This window comes from Pholcus phalangioides, unplaced genomic scaffold (genome assembly GCF_987345545.1).
Source record: "Pholcus phalangioides strain wild (caught in Gottingen) unplaced genomic scaffold, Ppha-v1.0 ptg000022l_1, whole genome shotgun sequence".
NCBI lineage: Eukaryota > Metazoa > Arthropoda > Arachnida > Araneae > Pholcidae > Pholcus > Pholcus phalangioides.
Window position 1 is genome coordinate 4,430,857 of NW_028301615.1, and position 16,430 is coordinate 4,447,286.

At 36.8% G+C, this 16,430-nt stretch overlaps 1 protein-coding gene across 5 annotated transcripts in view; it reads left to right on the forward strand.

The window, feature by feature from the left end:
• Positions 1-16,430, forward strand: part of LOC149069379 (large ribosomal subunit protein mL62) — a 52,166-nt gene that overhangs the window by 8,003 nt on the left and 27,733 nt on the right. For 3 of the 5 annotated variants that reach the window (XM_089249225.1, XM_089249228.1, XM_089249227.1), the window contains exons 2-4: positions 4,129-4,171; positions 13,696-13,755; positions 15,757-15,839. In XM_089249225.1, the coding sequence (XP_089105351.1) occupies positions 4,129-4,171; positions 13,696-13,755; positions 15,757-15,839 (186 nt within the window). The remainder of the gene's footprint in view (positions 1-4,128; positions 4,172-13,695; positions 13,756-15,756; positions 15,840-16,430) is intronic. The other 2 variants (XM_089249229.1, XM_089249230.1) reach the window with 1 other exon arrangement.

Below are 16,430 nucleotides of genomic sequence, written 5' to 3' on the forward strand. Positions count from 1 at the left end.
CAGAAATTTTTTTGATTAAGAAATAATTAATAAGCTATACATATATAAATTTTTTACGGGGTGGGCAACGTCGCCGGGTATCAGCTAGTAGCACATAAATCAGGGAAGTCATAATACTTTATCTATTGGTGAGTGGACGGTGTGTCACGCTGAGCGATTTACATTGCATACAGTGCCAAAAACCTTTTGTTGTGTTTTCTGTTTCCCTTTCTTTCTGCTTTCCTCTCTTGTTGTGCAAAAATATGTTGATGTGCAGACAACAGAACAGATTATGTACCATGCTAAGAAAACACAAAGCGTGATAAAGATACATGTTTCTGCTGGCATGAAATGATCCTATTCAGTTCACGCAGTACAGAAAAACCTGATCCTAGGAAAATCTGGCTTTATATGTGTAAGCATAGAAAATTACGATCCTGCAGTGATTATCTGTGTTAAACAAAAATGTCAGAATTTCCATACAGCCTAAAAGTACTGGAGCGGTCTTTTCGACCGCTGTTGCAAAAATTCATGATTCAGCTGTAAACGTCGATTTATTTTGGATTAAAACAAGTGTCATAAGAGCTAGGGTTGTCTGTCTTGAAACATTGTTGTGTGGGGATTTTGAGGGACACTGTGAAAAAATTGTATATATACATATATATATATATATATATATATATATATATATATATATATATACTAATTTATGTTGCGTATTATTCATTGATTTCGGAAAAATGGGATTCACTTCCTTGGCTAAGGGCATTCGGCACCTTTGTGCCATATTTTCCACAAAGTATTTATAAGACAAAAAATAGATTATTTCAATGCATACAAGGGTTTTTCTACGTGGCTGATGCAAAGATACATTTTAGGAAAGAGAGAAAATTCAACTGCCCAATTTTGAAAACGAATATGCTCTGTATCCAACATTCTCACAATAAACTAAGATTTGTGGTGGCACAAGCAAGCGTGAATTTGAATATGAACTATCTCCCTCAAGTTCATAAAATACAAACTGCAAAAATGTATTTTAGAAAAGAGAAAATTCAACTGCTATTTGTGGGGAATCGAACCCACATTCTCTCACTTTCTGGGTGAGTTCCCGAGTCAAAATGACCACTCCGTGGTTCTAGGTAGAATAGAAGTAGTTCTCAAAAATCAACGGAAGGACCTAAAATGATATGGAAGAATAAGGATTACTTTCCAGTAATTAAGAAAAATCACAGAAGTGAAATTTTCAAATTTTGAAAAATTTAATTGCAAATGGTGATCAAAGTTTGAAAAACAGTCAATGACTGGTGCGATAGTCCTGGTGTTTAGTGAGACTTATTGTTCTGGTCATTCTAATGGGATGGTCGCAATAACGCATAGTCGTTATAACAAATGCTGTGGTCCAAAATCTGACATTTTGGATAGTTATAGGATACTATATTTCTATATCAACCGTGTAGACTCCATAGATTGTAGCCTACTTTAGGCATCTTTCTGTAGGAGGAGCTAGAACATATTCATCTACAACAAAAAAATTGCTTGGTATTTATGTAAGGGTGTTGCATATAGAAATGAAAAATTAAACAGTATTTCCTTGTTTATCAATAGTCCTTTTTGCACACTGAAGGTCCATTCGTATCTGTTTATTGATTAAGTAGTTAACTGAATTTTAATTGTCAAATAAGGCTTACAATAAGGGCTGTTTACATGGAATTGGCTGGTAAATGATCAAGTAGATCAGTATAATAGAGTGTCTGGTCTATTTTTAAAAATTAATTCAGGCATTATGTTTCTGTGCCACTGGGTGTGGCCTTATATTCTTTAATGATCATTCACTACTTCAAAACAATGATCCTCTCCTCTAATTATACAAAGTACAATTGATTGGACCAAGCAAATATGAATTTCAGAAACAAAATTCATCTTCTGAGGGGAATCAAACTACCAACCTCTCACAGTTCAGATGAGTGCTCCACCATTAATCTATGGAGAACTGGCATTTTTCTTCCCTAGAACATATGTTAATGCTGAATGGGACTAAACTGTAGATAGCCTCTTAACTCAGTAACAGCAACTCATTGTTGTGTTGTACGTCGCCATCTAAGAGCTAATGTTGTTTTGAACTGTTGCTAAGTTAGGAGGTGTTTACAGTGCAGTCTCGTTTAGCATTAACATATGTTCTGGAGAAAAAAATGTCTATCCTCTGTAGCTTAATGATGTCAAGACTGTGACAGGTTGGTGGTTCAATTCCCTCACAGAGGAATGTGAATTTTCATTCTAAAGTTCACCTTCATTTGGTACCCAGTCAGAGGTACCCATTACATGAGGACAATGAGCCTATATGGCGATGTGACCTGGTTATTCCTCAGTTTGACACTCTCCAGTCAATTGTACTTTGCATTCATTACTTGATTACTTACATACTTACATTGGGACAGATTTTAGAGCACTTTTGTATACAGAGGCACCAATATGAAGAAAACATTGGGGGGGGGGGGGTTAAAAATTGGCAGTCATTTTGTATATATGGACTTAAGCCTTTATGCAGAAGTGAGGAGAGGTGCATTGCATTGTAGGCTATATCCATTCATTATTGGGGGAGGGGGCCAGCCCCCTCACAAAATTTTTTGCGGGGCTGAAATAGCCTCAGACCCCCCCCCCCCCCAGGTTTCAGACTTAAAATTTGGTAAACTACTTAATCACTTAGAGTGTGTACGGTAAACAGCTTTAAATCTTAAATGAGACATTTCTGTTTATAGTTAATGGTGCGCATGTATATTTCATTTCTCTTTAGAACAAACATTTTTTTTCTTATTAGTGAGCATCTAGAGTAATTCCTACATACGTATAAGTTATTTACATGAAAGTTTTTTCTTTTCCATGAATGTTTTTTCCTTTCCTTGAATATGCACAAAGAAATAGAAAATGTGCATTTTAAAAACACTTGTTTTTTTGCATGGTGATTTGTTTTTTAGTTTTCTTTGCATATTTTTCTGAGTTTTAGTACACATTTCAAAGTCTTTAACAAATTTTTAATGATTTTAAGAGCATATTTGGCCACTTTTTTTATTCCATTAAATTAAACCAGGTTCTAGTTGTGACGATAACCTCTGAGTTGGTGAAATGTGCACATGGTGATGCGAGCAGTATGAGTTCATACATTTTTTATCAATAAGAGCAGGGACAACCAACCACTTGCACACAGAAGGGCATAACCAGAACTTTAGAAAGGGAACCAGCATGCATGAATTTGCTACCCTCTTCACTATAAATTTTGATTGCTTTATGACAGTATTTCTTGTTCTGTTCCCTGAGGTTTCTGCCCAGGGCAGTTGTCCCAATTCAATTCAATTACCTTCAATTACTAGGAAGATTGAAAAAGTGACAAGCCATTATAAAGGAATAAATAGACTTATACATAATACTGGCAGCATTAAAGAAGAGGCAAACCATTTTAAAGGCATATACATGCTTGAAATGCATTTTCTTTGGAGCACGATGCTAGCCAAAGTAAACATTCCGAAAGTGATTGTTGAAAGCCAGGAACCATTGTTGCCAGACTGCTTTTTGCTCATTTCAGGCATTTGCCCAACTCTGACGAACTTTTAAAGTAGCCTATTGTTCAATCCCATATATATGCAAAATGTGGCACCAATCGGCCTTAAAATTGTAGATTTGTATAAAGGACAAACATACATACATACATACATGCAAAGGATAACTCCACTCTCCGCTTATCTATACGGTTTAAGGTTTAATACACCGCTAAGGTTTTAACAACTGGCTATTGCGAAGATGAATTTTTGGAAACAGTGTTGAACTTTGCAAAGAGAGGTCCTTTCATAAGTCGCCATCTGGTGGCAGCGTCAGTAGTTGTGAGCTTGGCCTTAGTCCAGCTATCCATGTACGGCCCCTTTCAGTGTGCACGAGCTCCAAGGAAAGATTGAGAGATTCATTGCTTTTGTAGTTTAGTGGTCTGGGGCATTCACCCAGAAAGTGAAAGGACGTGGGTTCGATTCCCCACAAGGCAGTTGAATTTTCTCTCTTTCCAAAAATTCATCATTGCAACAGCCAGTTGTTAAAACCTTCGTATACATACATACATGCTTTCACATTTATATAATTATAATATTGGCTTTTCTTTTTCTGCAGGTGGAATTTCAACAACGTCAATCCAGTGGATACATTCCACTTAGTAAGTCTATGTCTCCAATCTAATGCTATGTAACATTTGCAGTTTAAATTGCTAGGTTTCAAAAAATGTGCTACAAACATTAATTTTAAATAAGGTGACCAAACGAGGACATCTATAAAATTCTCTCAAAATACTGTATTGCCTATTTATGTGACCAAATTATACAGTAAATCCCCTCTTAAATGTCATCTCTTAGATGGAGGTCACCTTTTTTTTAAAATGGGCCAAATAATTTCTCTTGCATAATAAAAGTACCAAAACTAAACTCCCTCCACACAGAGGGGCCTGAAATTGATTTTGCCTTCTAGACAACATACATGTACATAAATACAGATACTATATATTTCCAGTACTGCTGTAATATTTCATATAAGGCATATTTACAATGGAAATGAAATATAAATGTATATACATAAAATCCAGATTAAAAAGAATAAATTACATGAATAATACAATTTAACCCTTAACTGGCGTTATGAAAGTTCTGGGCATAACTGGCATCATGGTGCAATTTTGACCCCAGCAAGTGTTAATGCATTTAAAAAATCAGCAAAAGAATTTTTCATAAAAGTAATGGGTTTTTTACATGACTCTGTTCATCTAACAATTCACGAAATAATTTTTCAAATTTCTTTATTTTCTCAAAAATGGTCTTTCACTGACACACATTCGAAAAAAATGGAGAGATGTATGACTTTTGACGTTTTTTTTAACTTATGTATTACATTCTTTGAACGCAACTTTCATGATTAAAAAATGAACAGATATGATTAAAATATACTCAAAAAATTTCAATTTCAATTCTATTTTATTCATCACATCATAAAACTTACATTGGCGAAACGAAGAAAATCCATCCAAGGGATCATTGTCGATCCATACTGGTGGACATGATTATTATTGAGTTAATTTTTAAACACGAATAGTAAATATTAATAATAAACTGAAATAAATAAGTAACAAACAAAACAATGAAAAAACGCAAGACAGAGAGAAATCATCTAATGAATATGACATACATACACACATGCAGACACAAAATGTTACATTGATTTAAATTAAAATTAGTGATTTGTTTTATTAATATAAGTAAAATAAATTATAAATGAAGCAAATAATAAGTATTAGTATTGAAATAAATAATGGCAACAACGGAAGGTGCCATTCAGAAATTTTTTGAGTGATAGGGTAGTGTTTTCCTTTTTTGCGAGAGCTCAATAGGGGAAAAAAAAAATATATTGCATATTAAAAATAGCTTTCAATATCATTTATAGAAAGCAAATATTGTTTGAGACGTTTTTTTAATACAAATATTAAAGTGCAGTGAAAAATGTCAGATGGCAGATTGTTGTAAAATTTCGGAACAAGAAACGTAAAGTGATTTCTCTTTACTGTTTTATGAATAAGTGGTATAGATAATGTATTTGACATGAATGTCGCTCTCCACTTGTTAATACAAGATATACAGAAGACTGGATGTTGTGAAGATATTTATTATTTTAGATGTTAATTTTTTAAGGAAGGAAAAAACTCATCTCTGCCTCTACCGGGAGTCTGTCCCTCGATTGTCGGACGTAGCACTCGTCCGGCAATCGAGGGACCAGGTTTTTTTAAAAAAACCACTTTGGTTTTTTTCAAAATATCAAATAAAAGTTGCCTAAATATCATTTTTTCCCTTGAAAAATATCATATTGGTTCCTTATCAGCTGAAATGTTTCATTTTTACCACATTTTATATCCTTAGGGTACATTCTGATGGTATATCTTTAAATGACATAAGATTTTATAAGTGTTTTTTTTTCAAAAAGTCTCATAAAAGTGGCCAGAATATATATATATATTTTTCATATGAAGTATCTTAGTTATTTAAAGTTATATACAAAAGCCAAAATTTCTCATTCTTACAACATTTTCTAACCTTTGGCTACATTCTGATGCTCTATCTTTAACAAATTCATGAATAAGGATTGCATCACACATCTAAATGTAGTGGTGTATTATCTCACAGGGTTTCTTTTTCCCTTCACAAAGAAGCAGCTACAGTAGTGACACCATCATGCTAGGGGCAGGTGGTCCTATAATACAATAAAGACACCAGCTGTCCTTAAAGGACAAAGACTAGTGTACTAGTAGTTACATTACCTCACATACATTTTCATTTTCTTTCCCATAAGAAGTAGCACATCTCCTACTGTATATCTCCCAATCTTAATATTCCGCCCAAGTGGCGCAGTGGTAAAGATGCTCATCTTCCACTATGAAGGTTACCATCAATGTCCATGGGTTCGAATCCGGGCATAGAACATCAGAAGCAAGTTCTTTACCTACCGAACCTACGGCGACCACCGATGGATGGAGCCTTCATTTCCCACCCAACTCCACTGGTTGGAAATTGCTGTATGGCGATATATGACCGGAGTGGGTGTGCAGTGAAGTAGTAGTCTTAATATTCAATAGTTGTTTTTTTTATACTTTCACACACACACTGTTAAGCCGAGTTAATCGAGGTTCTACTGTATAGTAGCAACAGATTTATGAAAAATAATCAGCTATATACAGGGTGATTATAATTAAAGTTTTGATTCCAAAACTATACAATAAGTACTGATCAGAATGACTTGAAAATTTGCATGGATACTCCTGAAGCAATGGAAGTTTCTTTCGCAAAAGAAAAAAGTGCAAAATGTGCAAGTAGATGATGATGTACTTGGCCAGCAGTATAATCTATTTTGTGCAACCACATCATTTCGGCACTTCCACAGCATCAGTGTGTGGATAGAACTTCTATCAATATGCACATTTAACCCTTGCAAATTCTGGCTGGGGGGGGGGGGTACCTCAAAATGTTATGAACAGTGGTCGAATTGCAAACTTTTGTGAATTGTAAGCTTCAGTGCATCCCCTATATGTTAGAAGTTCCTCAGGAATATTAACATGGGGGCGCGTTTGGTTTAATAAAGATGAATTGCAAGCACATCCACATCATGATCATGGCATACTCTGATCTGTTGTTGAACAAGAATTTTTGTGCTTTCACCTCATAGCCAAAACACGGTGAACAACATATTTAACATTTCTTAAGTAAGTTGTAGTTATTTGTTCAATTACTTAGTTTTTTATGATGTTTCCATGAATTATGAAATCGTGAAATGCTATAATTAAGGTATCATTCTGCCATGACTGGCTATCGTTTTCATTCTGCGAGCAAATTTCCCACATGTTGGATGATGTCATTAATTTTACGTTTTTAAGTATTTTTTCCCTTTTATCAAATAAAATTTAATTTTTTCAGGAATATTCATGTCAATTTTCAAGTCATTTTGACAATCGTTCTTTTTTTACAGTGTTTTGAAATCAGAACCTTAGTTATAATCACCCTGTATATCGTAAATCATTGCTAATTAATCTGCATTATTTATGCTTCATTAAATACATTATATTCTCCTAATTTTTATTACTTTTTGTAAAATAGCTTCCTAATTAAGTATACTGAAAGTAACTGGAGAAAAACCTTATATATTATATGATTAATAATAACATTAAAAGAATTTTCAAACACACAGTAATCCATTGAGGTAAGCAAAAAATAATTAAATTGCAAAAGTTGGTTTTTGTTAAAATGTAATAAATGTTTGTTGATTAATTAGCATGGGAATAGTGTTAATTACATTAATAAATATTTTATCAATAAACATTTTATTACCAATCAGAGTACGGCGCTGCGGTCAGCAACGCCTATATAATACAACAAGTGTCTGGCATAGTTGTTAGATCGGTTACTGCTGCTACAATGGTAGGTTATTGAGATTTAAGTCAGTTTGAACGTGGTGTTATAGTCGGAGCACAAGAGATGGGACATAGCATCTCAGAGGTAGTGATGTAGGTTTCGTTTTCACGTACGACCATTTCACGAGTGAACCATGAATATCGGGAATCCAGTAAAAAATTAAATCTACAACATCGTTGCGGCCGGAGAAAGATCATGCAAGAACGCGACCAACGACGACTGACGAGAATCATTAAGTGTGACAGACGTGCAACCCTTCCACAAATTGCTGCATATTTCAATGCTGGGCCATCAATAAGTGTCAGTGTGCGAACCATTCAACGAAACATCATCGATATGGGCTTTCGGAGCCGAATGCCCACTCGTGTACCCTTGATGATTGCACGACACAAAACTTTATGCCTCGCCTGGGCCAGACAACACCGACATTGGACTGTTGAGGACTGGAAACACGTTGCCTGGTCTGACGAGTCTCGGTTCCAATTGCTTCGAGCTGATGGACGTGTACGGGTATGGAGACAACCTCATGAATCCATGGACCCTACATGTGGTATGAGGCGTGTGCAGTTGGCGTGATATGGGACCCCTGATACGTCTAGATACTACTCTGACAGGTGACAGGTACGTAAGCATCCTGTCTGACCACCTGCACCCATTCATGTCTAATGTGCATTCCGACGGACTTGGACAATTGCAGCAGGACAATGCGACACCCCACACGTCCAGAATTGCTACAAAGTGGCTCCAGGAACACTCTTCTGACTTTAGACACTTCCGCTGGCCACCTTAATCCCCAGACATGAACATTAGTGAACATATCTGGGATGCCTTGCAACGTGCTGTTCAGAAGAGATCTCCACCCCCTCTTACTCCTACGGATTTATGGATAGCCCTGCAGGATTCATGGTGTCAATTACCTCCAGCACTACTTCAGACATTAGTCGAGTCCATGCCACGTCGTGTTGCGGCACTTCTGCGTGCTCGTGGGGGCCCTACGCGATATTAGGCAGGTGAACCAGTTTTTTTGGCTCTTCAGTGTATATGTGCTTTGATATAAACCACCTGGTGTACTCTTTTTACAAGAGATAAGTGTTTAAAAAAGTTCATTACATATATGTAATGTTGATTTCTGTTCTAGATAAATCACTGAGATACTCTTATTGAAATATATCTAGTGATCAAAATACTAAATTGTAGAACTAAAATATCATTTAATTTGCCAATGCTAGCTTGTACATGACGCTTAAGCAACTCCTGTTACTTATCCTTAGTCAAACTTAGTTATTCTTGCTTCTGCATTATGATATGGTATATTTACTAGCATTTATAATGCAATGATTTTCCAATTGAAGCTGTATTTAATTTTAAATGTGCAAAACAAATGCTTTGGGTATCAAGTCTTGTCGGCTCTGCTTTGGTTGAAAATACTCTTAAAAACTGAATTTATACACCCTGAGCTCTAAGAAATTTATTGATGAAAAAAAAAATGAGTTTAATTAGTGTATTAGCAGATGCTGAAAGAGAATTTTTATATGAAATAAAATTTTGGGCAGATCAGAAAATTTAAAATATCAAAATACACTGCTGGCCACCCAAATTGCAACACCAAGAAAGACAAGAGATATCGCAACAATATTTATTTTGTAGATAACATGTTGACCAAGCATCAAATGATTAAATTTATAGACTTCTGTGAAGTGTGGTTCCTGCCAAAATCAGTAGCCAGAGTAGCTGCCATTGTTGGAGATCACCGCTGCCACACGCCTTGGCATTGATTCAAAGAGACTTTGGATGTGTTCTTCGGGTACAGCAGACCAAGCAGCTTCCACGCGTTGCCAAAGTTGATCTGGTGTGGCAGCTGGGGATGTAATCTGGGTCAATCGTTGAGCAACCATGGACCATATGTTTTCTATCGGCGAAAGATCCGGAGAGCGAGCTGGCCAGGGAAGCAATTTAATCTGGCGATTGACGAAGAACCTTTGGACAATGCGTGCCACGTGTGGTCGCGCATTATCCTGTTGAAATATGGCTGTGGGCAAGCCCTGAAGGTAAGGAAGGACAACTGGCTCCAACACCTCGGAGATGTAGTGCTGGCTTTTTAAAGTACCGGCAATGCGTATTAGAGGAGTGCGAGGGTGATATCCAATACCGCCCCATACCATAATAACCGGTGCAGGACCAGTGTGGCGGTGCATAACGCAGCTGTTCAGCATCCTCTCTCCACTGTGTCTCCAGACTCGAATCCGACCATCGTGGTGTTGCAGACAGAAGCGTGACTCGTCAGTAAAGACAATTTCATTCCATTGTGCCGTCCACATCCTTCTTTCATCGCACCATTGGCGGCGGAGACGTCTGTGGTTCTGCGTCAAGGGTAGACGAAGCAATGGACGTCTTGCGGACAGACCACTCTGCTGTAAACGGCGTCGAATGGTACGCGCAGACACTGGATGATGCGGCACAGACTGAATGTGCTGTGCTATGGTTCGTGATGTGGCTGAGCGATCCGTCACTTCCATACGCACAATACGCCTCTCATCACGTGAAGTGGTGCACTGAGGTGGATGCGATCGAACACGTCGGTCCGTCGTACCCTCCTGCATCCAACGATCACATATCCGCATTACAGTTGTTTGGTTTCGTCCAACACGACTACCGATTTCCCTGAAAGATAATCCACAATCTCGGTAGGCCACTATCCTTCCTCTGTCGAACTTGGATACTTGATCAAAAGATGATCGCTGTTTTCTATGAGGCATAATTGATCGTTTTTTTGAAAAAACCACAAGAAAAACACAATTGCCGTACTTCAAATCGTCGAAATCTCCAAGCCTTACATAGCGCTTTGAAGTGGCGCCACAGGCGCGCGTGATGTGCGTCTGCGCTGACATTCTAATTATTTGCATATCTCACCTCCGCTAATGCATGTTGTAAATTTCATATTATTTGCATGCTTCCTTCAGAGTGTTGCATTTACGGTGTCCAGCAGTGTAGATTCTCAGTAATTATAATTCCGAATATAAAACCCTTTAATCTACATTAAAAGTAATGGTTTTTTATTTAGCATATCTATCAGGTTAAAAAACTACACTGCTCAAAACAATTAGGGGAGCAAGCAAAAAAGTGAAGAAAACCGTGCGAGACAGCCACGTATTGGCATACAATGGATAGTACATGCATATCAATGCGCAATACAGAAAAAACACGTAAAAAAATTTGGAATTAAGCCTTAATTCTTTGAAAATATGGAAAAAACATGAAAAGATGATTTAGGGCAACAATTTGGTTACATGTAAATGATAAAAGAAAGTACTGTGTAGACATGATGCATGAGTTTTAATAGGGCGTGTCGTCTCCTCGAACAGCTAAGACTGCTGCACACCTGTTTGCCATGGATGCGATGAGGTTATCGATCAGACTTTGAGGAATACTGTTCCACTCCTCAAGAAGTGCAATCTGCAAGTCTCGGACAGTAACAGGCGGCCTTGGTCGCACAGCAATGCGACGTCCGAGCATGTCCCAAACATGCTCGATTGGATTCAGGTCAGGAGAGCACGCTGGCCATTCCATACGCTGTATTGTTTCAGCTTCAAGCATGTTCTCCACCAGACGAGCTCTATGCGGTCAGGCATTATCATCCTGGAAAACAAAGGAATCTCCAATGGCTCCAGCGTAAGGGATGACATGAAGTCGCAGTATCTCATCTGCATACCTTCGGGCCTTCAAAGTGCCATTCCGAATGATATGCAGGTCCGTACGTCCGTCTATGCTGATTCCACCCCATACCAACCATCCAACCAGCTCGTCTGTATTGTGACCTTTCACGAATGAATGCAGGGTTATTTCGAGTGCCCCTGTAACGCCATACCAGAACACGTCAGGTGTCACATTCCAGACTGAATCGGGACTCGTCTGTAAACAGCACTTGGCTCCAATCATGTTGCTCCCAATCTCGATGTTCAACAGCCCATCTTCGGGCCGCACGGTGGCGCGGAGTCAACGGAATGCAGCCCATTGGCCTGGTCTGCGTGCATAGAGCCCTTCCTCATGAAGCCGATTATGTACTGTTTGGCTGGACACCCTTCGTCCTGTTGCCAAGAGCAACCGTCTTTGCAGCTGCATAGCATTCTCTGTTCTGTTTCAACGGGCTGTTAACCATATATACCGGTCATCAGTTGCTGTAGTGGCACGTGGCCGACCTTGCCCTGATCGAGGTCTAACATTTCCTGTTTCTTGGAATCGATTCCACAGCCTTGCAACAACACTTCTCGCGACTCCAACAGCGTCCACAACACTACATTGTGTTTGCCCAGATTCCAGTCTGCCTATAACACGCCAGGCCATGGATTCCGGTAAATCACGTTGTTGAGACATCCTCAAGTCACCTTGTCTCAAAAAAAAAATACTGCGCAATCGAATTTCACAGTTACGGCAGATGTTAAAACAGTGAAACAGACGTTTCTGCAACATCCCGATTTCTGCCCTTATCTCCTTTTTCTGGTTTTTGACGTCATGAACTTTGATTTGCATATGAAGTTTTCTTCTTCCGTTTCCTGCTAGGCTTTAAATTATGGATGATTCATTTTATGTTACTTATCGGTATACATCTTTGCGTAATTTTGTTAAAACCATGTGCTCCCCTAATTGTTTTGAGCAGTGTATTTTACAACATTGACAATAAGTTTTTACTGTTTTAATACTGATTTATAGTTTCTCAAGTCGAAAACCTAACTCTGTGATGTCCCTATCAAACATATTTTCAATAAGCAGCTCTATTCATGTAGCAAATTGAACACAGGTAATCGGTAGCTTAGATAAAATTAACCACAAAACTATATTTCATATTTTGTAGACTTTTATGTTGAAAAATTGCAAATTGTAATTAATATTTTGTTTTAATTATTGTAATAAATTAATGTTTAAAAATAAAACATTGTAATATATAAAATGTAAGTTTTTCGTCATGTTATATACCTACTGTGTTCAAACATTATCAAAAAGCATTCATTTAGGTGTTTGACGGTTTTCGAAAGTTTTTGACAGTTTAAACCAGTTTTTGACACTTGTCACGTCAAAAACCCAACCCTGATCAAGACCAAGAAGATAACTTTTAAATAAATCTATTACAGTAAAATGAAAACTCAGTGAAGAACATTTTACAACCTCAGTTCTGGAACTTTTCTATCACATTGTATAGAATCCAGTGTCAAAAACAAGTGGTTCAAATCCAGTTGAAGCATAGCCATTCAAATCAAAACTAATTTCAAACTATGTGTTTAAAATTAGTCTAATTATGCATAAATAGAAATTGTAGCAAGAAAAAGGGTGGCGTGTCATTTAGACATCCTATCTAAAATAGATGAGCATAGTAGCCTGCTGAATCGCTTCCTGATAATTTGTGATATGAGGGGAGGGGAGTATGTTTTTTTCTTGCTCAGTATACAGTGAAACCTCACTACAAACATACTCAATGTGACAATAAATCCTTCTACAACGATATTTTTTCAATTCCTGTTTGCAAATATCTATACTCAAATGTTAAACTGCTGCCTCGTGATATAACAGTAATCTGAATTTCTCTACAACTATACTTTTTCCTTGTTCAACAGAATAACATTATATTGAGGTTTCACTGTATTTCCTATTATTTGGGCTGTTACAGGCTTACATATTAGAATTTTTTTATGAATTTCGAACTTCATGTGCAATGAACCTATAAAGTATTTTTGCCTTGTTGCAGGTCAGCTCCAGGTAAAATACATGAGAAGCAGTGGACCCGGAGGGCAGAATGTGAATAAGTGTATGGCTTCATTGTATTTTGATATGTGTATGCATGTTCCAGCTTTGCCATTTCTCAGTTGATGAAATATAATTAGATCAACTTATAGCAAAGTCGGAGGGATCTACTAAAAAGAAGTACCGTTAGCAGCAATTAAACAGAGTTTGAAATACAATAGAAATTTATTAAGGCAGTGATACTTTCCAACTGACTGCTATGAAAATGTGATGGTTATTGGAGGGGATTCCATTGTTAAAATTTCTGGAAAATAAATTTGAATTTTTTATAGTTTGTAAAATTATGACATTCCATATTGTAAATTCAGGGGCATAAGTTGATACAAGTGTTTGGTGAAAGGTGATCATTGCCTCTCTCCACCCATTCACTATACCCACCACCTGTGATTGAAAAAAAATTTACCTCTTTTGCAGTAAATGAGCATGAAATGTGTAGGGTGGGGGGGGGGTGGTTGTATTATAGAATTTAGTTCTTGTAGTTTGAAGTTTATTTTAACACTAATTTTTTTAATATTGCACATATTTGTGTAAAATTAAATTATTTTAATTTTGTTCAGTATAGATCGGAGATGCCGCTGTACTCTAATTTTCCTGGGACCCAGGTTATTGGCAAAGTCTGGGTTCTTTTTGAGTGAAAGTGGATCTCTCTCGAAAAAAAATATGGTCCTCCCGTCCCCCATCATTCACTGGCATCTGTATGAATTTTTTCTTGGTTGAGACTTGGCGAGCCAAGTTCTGGTTAGGAGGTGGAGGTATCTCTGCAAATCAAACAATTCATTTCTGAAAACACGTTCCATCCAAAGGTTCTTTGAAAAAAAAAGATTAATTTACTAGCTTATAACTAGGTTTTTTTACTTTCATTGTCTGCTAGTATAAAAAGCTTGCAAGAAAGCCCATTAACTTTGAGAATTTAACACATGGTAATAAATCTAAAACAAATATACTGTCGATCCCAGTTATATTGTTCCCATTATAAAACGTTTTCTCACTTGGTAAGCAGCTAGATGACAAAACTGTGGATATTCAAGGTATGGTTTTGCAGATTTGGTTTTTTTTTCTCAAAAATCTTGAAAATTTTTTTACAATTTGAACGGGCGTTCTAATCCATTAAGATTTTTCCAAAAATACGCATTCGTAATCCTGTAAGAACGACGCAAATTTACGCCATATAGACGTATGAATGCTGGCAGATAGCCGTGAACATACCATAGTTTCTGGTATGTAACTGGAGGGGAATAAAAACTCTGAAATTTGAAAATTTGGTGTACGGCACCTCATATAGGGACGCAACCAGATATCTGTCATCTTATTCTTCGCATATATATATCAATCGCGCATATATATCAATACAATTACAGTAAAATTCTTCATTTGTACTCCCAAGTAGTAAAAAAACTTTTTCATTTAGAAGTTGGGGGAGGGAGTTGGGAAGGTTTTTTCTCTCTACTTTTTTCTTGGAACTAGAAAAGGACGCATAAACCAAATTTTTATGTGTCCTTTTCTGAAATTCCGTGTATTTGACGTGTTATAGTGAGCGTCAGTGGCATCTTTGAGTATAGAGGTTAGAAGCGACATAATATTCATTTGTATAATCGAATCAGTGAAGACCACAATTATTTGAAAGACAATTAGTACTGAATCAGGTCTTTATAACCTTCAGATTGATACATTTTCAAGCCTCTGCAGTGTGGTGTGTTGGATATAAATTGTTTTCATCATCATAAACTATAAATAAAACTAGTTTGTTAGTCAGGAAATGTGCTGTTGAAAGCTATAGCTTGAATAATGATTGAAAATATAATTTAATATGCAGTAAATTTTTCATAGTTTTAATACACACCTCATCTAGTTGCTGGTTGTATTTTTAGATTAAAAATTTTTGGTGAGTTTCTAAATAAAAAGCATTGTTAGATCGTCTCAGCACTTTGAAACAAACTTTTTATTAAACAGCCTGTGGGAAATAACGGCATGATTTTTTTTTCTTTTCATATTCGGAACCTGGCAGTGAACTCAAAAGTTGAAGTACGATTTCATGTTGGATCAGCTAGTTGGATAGCAGATGATGTAAAAACAAAATTTCAAGAACTTGTGAGTATTGTTTTAGATAAAAATTAAATTTTTTTCATGTCAGATGTAGAGTTACTTGTATTATTAATAAGTACAATTTAAAAATTTTTTAAAGTGTAATATAAAACTATTGATGCATCGCAAGATACATTTAGGGTGTTGTTGCAGTAATTCAGGGGTGGAAAATCTGCTACAATTTTTGGCCGTTTGCTACATTTTGCTAGAAAAATGCCGAAATTCTTCAGTTCTGCGCCATTTTGTGCCAAAACAAAATTTTCCTTTAAGAAACTTTGAAGTTTCGTCACAATAGAAGCCGACTTTTTGATATCATCTGTCCTCCCCCTAATTTTTTTTCTTGTGGCCACAAATGGAATTAGCTTGAGGCCCCCCTCCCCAGGATTCGAAGCCTAGGCTTCTGACAACATATACACTGGTGTAAGAAATTAAGAGACACTGCAGACTTGGTCGATTATCTCTAGAACTACTGTACCGATTTTAATGAAATTTGATATGTGCATACATTGATACAATACAAAACAAATAACCATTCAATAATTGTAATACACACGCATGATCGTGCGTAACACTCGTTGGAGTTGGAAGGTATCAAAC